The 10,253-nt window shown below is 35.7% G+C and overlaps 1 protein-coding gene across 1 annotated transcript; it reads right to left on the bottom strand.

Moving 5' to 3' along the window:
- Window positions 1–1,126: 1,126 nt before the first annotated feature.
- On the bottom strand, window positions 1,127–9,897 carry LOC132286883 (amino acid transporter AVT1I-like). The gene is made up of 3 exons (XM_059789303.1): window positions 9,605–9,897; window positions 8,665–9,272; window positions 1,127–1,639 (listed from the first exon to the last, which is right to left on the bottom strand). The coding sequence occupies exons 1-3, from the start codon at window positions 9,720–9,722 to the stop codon at window positions 1,127–1,129; spliced, it is 1,239 nt and encodes a 412-aa protein (XP_059645286.1). The 5' UTR covers window positions 9,723–9,897.
- Window positions 9,898–10,253: the final 356 nt, after the last annotated feature.

The raw sequence follows: 10,253 nt of genomic DNA on the forward strand, positions 1-10,253 counted from the left end.
TATTCAAGCCTTTAAAGTGTTGTTAATTAACATATATCAAATACACCATTTTACTCTTCAAAAAATGAAAAATAAAAAGAACATTGGTTTTAATATGACAAAAAAATTCGAGATATTATACGAAATATGGAAAACCATTTATGGTTCGATTCATGGATCTAAAAATGATCCATAGTTATTTTTGATGAATAAAGAAGTGTAGTATATGAAGATTTCAGGTCCAAAATTGTCAATTATTAGTCACTATCTGCAAATGGGAGGGGGGTATCTGCATTTTTTTTTAATAGTATAAGAGGTTTTGTATAAAAACTAAAGTTTAGGGAAGTTTTTTTTACAAAATCATGAAAGTTGAGGGGATTTTTTTTTTTTTTTACCCTATTATTATTATTATTAATTTTTTTAACAAGTGAATTCCTATTTTATCTTCTTTTTCTCTTTTGTTAATTATTTTCCCTCCACATTCCCTTTGTTACCAAAATCTGATCTATAAGCCCTGTTTTTTATTCTCCTTCCCTTAAATACTCTTTTTGTTCATTATTGGAAATCATTGCTGCTTGTTTACTACTAGATTAGATCATTGCCAACTCTTAACCATGCCATTTGTACTTTGTACATGAAATTGCAATCAGCTTTTATATATGTAAAGAATATTTTCTATAAAATTAAGGACATTTAAACAACACAAACTGAAATGGAACAATGGCTGTCCACTGAGTTGTATCGGGGCCAATTTGTATGTCCCATTTAAGCAGTGTTTGGAGTTGAGGACACAGACTATTCCCCAGGTAAGCTTCAAAGGAAAACATTGACAATACTTGGAATAAGTTGGCAGAAAAACAGAGCACAGGTTGGCTAGTGGGGCTAGGTCACTTGGCCTCATAAAGCATTAGGTTTTAGGTTCGACTCGCACTGAGTACAAACAATTTGATTTTTTTAGTACACACTAATTTACCCTGTTCTTAGAATTTGAATTTTTTTATTTTTCTTTTTCGGCCTTGTGGCTAAAAATCAAGCGTAGTGCATGTTATCGGTCTTAACCTCATGTTCAAGCAAAAAACATGTGCAAGTTTCTGATTTTATTATATATTGGCAGTCTATAGTGAACTGTCATAATTCAAGAAGTTGGTCAGATATGGTTTACAATTTTTTTTACAGAAGTATATGTACCTACTACAGAAACAAAAACTCCCATGACCAGAATTGCCACAATAAGCATCATCTCTGATCCGAAACTCAGAGAACCTTTCGTGATCTTCAGGTAGCAAAGGCAGGGGAACAAAATCGCGCCACTAACGCTCAGAAATGCTCCAATAAACGCCATCACATAGGCAAAAAAGGGAACGGCTAGCGCCACAATAACAGTGCTGATCAACAGAACTGTTCTGATGAGGAGACTGATGGATCTGCTGTTTTTGAAAGGAAATGTGGCCTCAAGAGCTGTGGCAATTGGAGTTACAATTATGGCATATTTGGTGATGGGGTTGATTAATGTGGTGTATATTGCTATTTTTGAACTTATGCTTCTTGTAGGGAGATTTAGTGTCACTTGAGACATCAAATTTTCTCCATACATTAGGTAGCCTATAATTGCCATTGATCCATAGCTGATGGTGCTCAGAACATAGCACACAAGTAGAACCTGCAATTAAAGTGAATACAATAAGAAAGTAATGATCATATCCAACGAAAATTCTTTATAATAATAGTACACTAATTGTTAGCCGTTCATGGAATTACTAAGAAGGGTAAAACGTACTTTAGGCCAGTTTTGCTTATGAAAAAACAATATTGACTTGTTTTTGTTTTGCGGCTCTTGGACCCGAAATTTTAGTCTATATCGTAACCCAAAATATAAAAGTATCAGGATTTAAATTATTATGAGAGAACGCTAAAAATCGAGATTGAGAGTGAAAGAGTCGAAGGATGTACTCGGATTAGGTTTTGAGAAACTTGTAAAATCCCTTCTTTTTTCATATAGTCAAAACTCCTCACCGATCTTCACTGTGAACGTAGTTATAAGCTGAACTAAGATAAATCTTTTCGTTTTGTGTCGTATGCGATTTTTGTTTTCCGTCAATCCTTGATTATTTTGTTCTTTACTCTTTCTTCTTCACCTTTGTTTTTTTCTTTTCTTTTTTTTTTTTTTTTTTTTTTTTTTTTGTAAAAAAAATTCCCCTTTAAATCAAAATTTAAGGTTCTAACCCTCTTAAATCTGGTTAGAGATAATCAAATGACAGAATAATAAATGTATAATTATTATTTGGTAATTCAACTTGACAATGTGTTCTTCCAACTATTTGGATGTCATTTCTGTACTTTGTAAGGCAAGTGTCACATCTTGATTCACTATCAACAACTAAAGGTAATTTTGGTGTTCCCCTTTCCAATACTGCATTACCCTCAAGTTCAACATGGAACTTGTCACTTTTATTTGTTTTTACATTTTATTAGGTTTCCTATCTTGATTGATTCTCTCATCTCCAATCAATTTGATATGAATAAGAATTGATAAAAACATGATGTTATATGAGAAAAAGTAAAACTACGAAGGAAAAAAACTGATCAACATCTTTAACTTCAATACTTAATGGTGAGCACTAGCTCAAGTGAATAAAGGGAAGGTTGAGAGTAAGTTTTCTTTGGAGACAAAATATTATGTACAGGGTTGTTTGGTAATAATTTAGAAAGAGTTCACTTAGATGGTTTTGACACTGTGGATGTGGTTCAGCCACATTACCAAAGGTCAAGTCAAGATGACCCCACGACAGTACCATCTTCGAGCAAGAAGACAAAAATGATCAACACTTAGAAGAGACAGTCCACCTCAGCAAAAAGCAATAATCGACGAGTGGGCCTCGAACCCTGGCCTAAACCAAACAACTATCAATCAACGGGCCTTGAACCTCGATTCGACCTAGCCACAAACTGTCGATCAACGGGCCTTGAACCTCGATCCGACCTAACCACCAACTGTCGATCGACTAATCTTGAACCTTGTAATACCCCTAATTTTAAAAAGACAGTCTCGGTATTTTCTTTTATAGTTTTAATTGCAATTTTAAATTCTTTATTTGTTTACTTGGCTATTTGTTAATTGGGTAATTGTCTAATTGATTTATTTGTTTAATTGTTTAAATTACTTATGTGGATTATAATTATTTGTTAAACTTGATTTATTTGTTTTAATTGAATTCTAAGCTTATGTGGAAATTGAATGTTAAATTAAATGTATTATTTTTATTTGTAAACGGAGTTGGGCTTGGATAGGATCAATAGACTATTTGGATAGTGTAAATGAATACAGTTTTTACCATGGAAGTATATACATGTATATATGGGTATATATGTATATGGGGTTAATTTAATTATTAGTAATTATTAATAATTAAATTTGTATTATTAATCACTAGTTAATGTATAATATAACTCTAGGGTTTTATTTATTTTCACGTTGGAGTTGGATTAGGGTAGCTGACTTATATATATTTATTTTATATTTTGTTTTGTTTTCTTTTTCTTTTTCTTTTTTGTCTCCTTTTTAGAATTAGAATTAGGTTTTCCTTAAGCCTATATAAATATAACATTAGACGTCTGCTTAAGGTTTAAAAATCAACAAAACCCAGAGCGCCTTGAGAGAAAAACAAAGAGAACCAGTTAGGGTTTCGGCCATAATTGAAGGTCGGACCAAGGAGGAAAGAAATGTTTGCTTGTAGGTTTGAACCAGAGCAGTAGGAGGTTTGACGGTAATCGGCAATCGTAGAAAAATTCAGAGACGACAGTGCAAGGTTTCAAATTGAAACCTAAAGGCAAGTTCTATTTCTTGCTCTTCCCTTTGGCTTGTGTTCTGTGCATGCCTAGGTAGTCTCCAGGACTTAAACGGACAGTAAAATTTATCTAATTAGCATGTTTGAATTGAATGGAAGTGAATTGAATTAAAACTGCTTTTACGGTTGGTTTATGTTCTTGATTCAATCTTGATTTTTCTTGAATATAAACTTATTTTGATTCGTGTTAGTGATGCCAAATTACTTCTTATAATTAATTAGGACTGTCTGGGACTTAGAACAGTGGGTTAAGGACTTTAACAAGGGCAATCAAAAAGTCAGGAACTAGCCGGGGTTAGAAAAGATGGAGTTTGCAGAAGTGGAGGCGGCTCATTTGGCAAAGAGGCGGCTCCTTTTGCAAAGAGCCTGCTCTACTTAGCAAAGAGCCTACTCTACTTAACAAAGAGGTGGCTTATTGAGGAAGGAGGCGGCTCTTTGATGGAAAGAGGCGGCTCTTTCCCTGTGTGATGAGTTTTGACGTGGTTTTGGGTTTTCAGGGCTTTAGTGTGATTTTGAACTTGTATGGATGGTTTAAAATGATTTAATTAAGCATGTTAGTACCCAATAATGACTAATCCATACTAGGAACTTGAAAATCATGAGATTTAAAATTAAATTTGCATGTTGTTAATGGCTTGGAAGGATTTAAATTGCTTGTCATTATGTTAGCAAATTAAATGGATGGATATAAATTTACTCTTGTAAATTACAGTATAATATACTTAGTGAATGTCTGATTTTTCTTATTATACTCTTCTCTGGATTTTAATTGATGAACTGCTTTACTTGTTTTTATCAATTATTGGATTTGTTTTGTGGATTGTATGCACCGTTATGGGACGGTGGCATACTAGGGACGGATTAGATCAAAACGCTAATTCTTACCTATTCTGGATTTTGATTGATAAATTGCTTATTCTGTTTTATCAGTTATTGAATTGTTTTATGAATTATATGCACCGATATGGGACGGTGGCATATTAGGTACGGATTAGATCAAAACGCTAACTCCTACCTATTCTGGATTAAGGAAATGGATTTAATTATAACATTTAAATCCTACTTATTTTTGGTGTCTTGGCAACGAACAGTTGAGCGGCACTACTTTGGTTTTGGATGGAATTTAAATATATATTTATGGTACCGCGATATGAGCTTGAGTCTCAGAGTCGATGGTTAGGGCGCGTATATGCAATGGGATGCATAACTGGCTATGATAGGTTGAGGTATACCATGTTAGGTTTTGGTACTTATGCCCACTTCAGGTGCGTTTTGCATATTGCCTTCTATTCAGGTTGAGACCCCCTTTGTAGTCCAGTGAGAGTCCTTTAGTGTGGATATATATATTTATGGACTAGATAATTATTGTTGAGTTATCTAGAAAGTATCTGCGTATCGGGTCTCTATTGGATTGTAGTTATAGTAGAACTTATCAGTGACCTGACCCACTATTATTTTTCAGGTATCGGATGGTTCTAGTTTTAGAGCTTATTCGTGCTGAGCAGAGACGGTCACTCATTCTTCCGACTACGTAGACTTGCTATGTATGTTTAGTTTTAGATTTCTTCTTTAGTTCAGTTTTACTTTCAGTTGAGTTTTTATTAGGGGTCCACATAGATGAATTCCCGAGTTGTACTTATTGGAGGATTATATTATTAGTATTTTCGAGATTTTATTAGTTAGAATTCTTTGAGCCTTTATTATTTTATTTCTTAGTTCTTTTTGTACTCTTGCTTGTTTAAATATTAATTGTTTAGTGTCCCTCAGATCTGTGCTCGAACTTGATCACCCGTAACTCTAGAATCGAAGGGTATCACAAACCTCGATCCGACCTAGCCACGAACTGCCGATCGACGGGCTTTGAACCTTGATCTGACTTAGCCATAAACTGTCAATCGACAGACCTTGAACCTCGATCCAACCCGACCACAAATTGTCTGTAATGTTTATGAGTTTATATGATCCGACCTAGCCATAAACTGTCGATCAACAGACCTTGAACCTCGATCCAACCTGACCACAAATTGTCTGTAATGGTTATGAGTTTATATATATATATAAGTGTTAAAAGTTATATTATTGGCCTAGGACCCACCACCAGTTTTTGCCATCACAAATGACCAAGAGTTGGTTATTACATAACCCATTATCTCCCTTTCTATTACGTCTCACTCTCCCGCTTACTTTTTTTTTCTTTTTTTTTTTCTTCTACACAATTTAAGCTTGATTAATCTTCAACCATTTAGAACTTTTGGGTGCCGTTTGCAGCAACTCCGAGAGCACGGTGAGATCTACACGTGGGTGTAAACAATTCCTTATTTGGCCAACTCTAGGGATTTCGAAATTAGGGCACAAAATTTGGGGGTTTTCATAATTTTGGAGGTAGGGGTTCCTAATTCATACATATTCTTGCACCTTTATGAATTATTCTTCTTGTTTAATGTCTAGCATGCTATATTTGTGTTAATTTCTTCAAAATGACTTAGTTGTTGTATCATGAAGTATATGATTACATGTATGTGTTTATGTGGTGTGAGAAAGCATGCTTAAATAACTTTATTTCATGCCTATTATAATATATGTGCTGAAATTTGTAACTTAGAAACATGATGTTAAATTTTTGAGATTTTTATAAAGCATGGATATTGTGAATGTTAATTTGCAAAGAATGAAATTCTTTATTGTCATGGCATTGTGAAATAATAAGCTTCTATGCACTTCATTGGGAAAGAGATGGGAACATGAATTTGAATATATATATATATATATATATATTTTTGGGAAAGAATTTTGAAAAGGATTTTGTGAAAAACTCGGCCGCTTAGGAGTTGCCTAGGGACCACGGCGTTAGTGAGACCTAGAGGGGATTAGGGAGATCGCCCTAGTGTAGTTGAGTTACCTGGCCCCAAATGACGCCATGGAGTTGCCATGGGTCAGGGACAATGGTCAATCATCCTCTCGTGCCGCCATGGAGTTGCCATGGGACGGGTTCTCTAACGGTTTGAAAATGATGATGGAAATTGTTTTGGAAAATGGGGAGCTACATTACATGGCAGGACATATCATTGCATGGCATATTCATTTGTGGTACCAGATTAATGATATGGTATTGTGGTTATATTTTTTTCCCGCATGATATGATCCCAATTTTTTTATTCCTATTCATTGTGTGGATTCATGGGGTCTCAAGAGGTGTGCCTTAGGCACTTCCTGCTGAGCTTATGCTCACCCCATCATTTTAACATTTTTCAGGAAACGGGAATGAAGTGGCAGATGACGTTCCATCACAGGCCTAGTATGGATTAGATGATCATTTTATTATTTTTGTATCTAAATCCCACTATTTTTTGTAAAACTTAGCATATTGTAATCTATACAGAGACTTATGGACTTTTGTTATTGTACTTATATTCATGGGCTGTAATTTTAATATAAGTTGTCTAAACGTTATAAGACATGGATTTTTTTATCTTAATTATATTTTTGGGACTGTAATTATGATAGTTGGATTAAATAACATGTAGTTGTTCCACCATGAGCTGAACTATGTTGAAGCATAATGAATAGATGAAAGGAATGTTGAAATGTGTTGTTTGCATTGTGTGTTGAGACAGGTTTGAAGGTCCAAGAGAGGTTATTACATTTTTATGCATTTAAGCACGTTGTTGTAGGACCCCTTTTAGCAGGGCCTTGAACCTCGATCCAACCAGGCCACAAACTTATAATCGACGAGCCTTGAACCTCGATCCGACCTAATCCCAAATTGTCAATTGACGGGCTTTAAACCTCGATCCGACCTAGCCATGAACTGTCGATCGACGAGTCTCGAACCTCGATTTGACCCGGCCACAAACTGTCGATCAACGGGCCTTGAACCTCGATCTGACCTAATCCCAAACTGTCAATCGACGGACCTTGAATCTTGATCCGATCTAGCCATGAATTTGCTAATTGGCGAACTTGAAGTCATAATCGACATACTCAACCATGTGTCAAAGCAATGAAGGGTTATGGTAGGACTCTTCAAGGTTGATAGGATGCAAAAGGGATTTTGGAATGGAGGATGGAAAATTAGTAATGTCTTGCTCACTAAGGCAAGGCCTAATTTGAGGATAAGAGCAAAAGACAGTTGGAATAGTACAATTGCCTTTACAACTAGCCACGCTTAGGTCACTCAATAGGAGAGGTACACTTTGCAGTAGCCCTAGAAATATAGGGATTAGGGCAACAGACCTAAAAGAGGTGTGAACCCTGATCTGTTTTCGATCTGGAGGCCCAACAATATATTACCTGAGTGACCTAAGGCTATAAAAAGGGGGCAGTGACAAAAGGCAAGGACTAAGGAACTGACGGCAGCATCTTCCCTACCATTGCTTCAATCCTCTCATTGGACTGGTTTTCTCTCCCTTCTTCCACCTTTCTGCATTCCACATATTGTTTAGTGATACATTCCCATGCCCTTTGACTATTCAACCACCGACAAGAAACAGGTATCTACAGACACATATAGTGGAGATCTAGTGACGCGCTGGCGAAACGAGGAATACTAGTTGTAATAGAAGGTAAGAGACGGAGAGGGCGTCTAAAAAATAAAATGCGATGAGGTTATTAAAAATGATTTTAAATAGTTAAACATAATAAAGGAAATGACATGTAATAGAAAAAATTGGAGAGGGAATTCATGTGGTTGACCTAATTTATATGTAAATAAGAACATAATGATGATGAAGACGACAACAACAATGACGACAATGATCATAAGAGAAAAATATAGTGCGTGCATTTGCTTGAACTTTAAAGGAAAAACAAAATACTTGAATCCTTGGGGTACTATTCTTACCTTAGGAAACTGTCTCTTATCTTTCATGGAATTGCTGAGTGTTGGGAAGACTGCATGACCACAATAACAAAAGGTAAACAAACTCATGGTTATAGGCATTCCTCTCCAATTCATAAGCTCTCCTCTTTCATGAAACCCCACACCATCAATAGCACCAACATAGAAAACGGAACCAACCAGAACAATGGAGGCAAAAACCCCGCCGGCCGATACATAAGCCAGCATCCCCAAACTCCTTAACCATGTTGTTGGCAATACGACAAGGGCAGTGAGCAGAACAAAGCCTTGTTTGCCTCCGATCTTGAGGCCACCAATGTGAAAGCCGGTGTTGGGGAACAACTTATTCAAATTGTCCCCTTCCAATATCAGAAACTCAACTGCAACCAAATAGAGCTCAAGATACATGAAAATGGACACCACGGCTCTTCCTTTACCCCCGAAGGCCAGCTCGCCTATGTCCGGATAAGTTTTAATCAACAGATTTGCATTCATACATCGTTGTAGGAGTAATCCTGTGTAGAAACAGATAATTGCTACCACGAAAAGTATAATCAAGCTCAGCCACCCTCCCTGAGAGAGTGCATATGGAATTGACAGTATCCCAACACCTGAGAAAGTAGAGTATGGAACATTAGCCCTCTATTAGTGCATTTACAATAACCAAAGTCATAAATGTGATTTTGTGTATTGATATTATGTGCTTTGCATACTCTCCATACTCACGATTTTTATTATGTGTTTACACAGTTATGAGACGTCCACACATATAAGTGTTAACAATATCTTCCCTAAGCGACAAGGGATGTCACAGTTTGGGAGATAATTTTAAGTCCTTGAATGATATGGAGTAGGAAATGATGGAGAATGCATCAAGAAAACACACACACACACACACACACACACCACACACACACACACACACACACACAGAGTGAGAGACCTGATAAGGCATTAAGCCCATTGAAGCAAGTTCTAATAAAAGAGGTGCCTTTGCTTGGTTGCTGTAATTGTGGAGGCTGGTTTTGGCTCTCTATCTTCTCTGCGCTATGTGAGTCCATCTTTTGGTGTCTACAATCCAAAATGTTAGTTCATATAATAGAGAATATGATGAAATATGAAAAGAGATGACAAATCAAATAAATATATATATATTGTCTTCTTTTTCTTCAAAAAAAAAAAAAAAAAAAAAAATAGAAAAGAAAGATTTCTAAATACTTGGTTGTGGAAAGAAGATTACGGGGATGAGTAGATTGCCATTCAAGTTCAGCACCAAATATATATATATATAAATTCTCTGCACGAACAGATATTCTTAAGCACCAAGAGGCAAAACCCATTTCAGTGTTCGTATGCATATGTATTCAGTTGGTTTGAGGTTCAATTAGAATAATTTGAGCTGAGTAAGCGAAAACAAGAGGTATTTTTCTCAATTAATCAATCTCCTCTCTAAGTTGATTTCATGTTTTTGCAGATATGTATCAGTATTTATGCTTAACTTTAGCTTTCAGTTTTTGTAAAAAGGTCGTACTATTGTTTATCTAATTGTTGTTCTAAGGGTTTTTTTTTTTAATCAAACCCATTGTCAAAAT

Source organism: Cornus florida, unplaced genomic scaffold (genome assembly GCF_030987335.1).
Source record: "Cornus florida cultivar Cherokee Brave unplaced genomic scaffold, ASM3098733v1 CherokeeBrave_3.0.0_Hap2_Chr02, whole genome shotgun sequence".
Taxonomy (NCBI): domain Eukaryota; kingdom Viridiplantae; phylum Streptophyta; class Magnoliopsida; order Cornales; family Cornaceae; genus Cornus; species Cornus florida.

What these genes read in the sequence shown, in the direction of transcription:
- LOC132286883 (XM_059789303.1), bottom strand. Translation starts at nt 9,722, where the DNA reads ATGGACTCACATAGCGCAGAGAAGATAGAGAGCCAAAACCAGCCTCCA. An exon ending in TGGGCTTAATGCCTTATCAG is followed by an intron (nt 9,273 to 9,604) that starts GTCTCTCACTCT and finishes CTACTTTCTCAG; the next exon opens with GTGTTGGGATACTGTCAATT. An exon ending in ATAAGAGACAGTTTCCTAAG is followed by an intron (nt 1,640 to 8,664) that starts GTAAGAATAGTA and finishes CTTTAATTGCAG; the next exon opens with GTTCTACTTGTGTGCTATGT.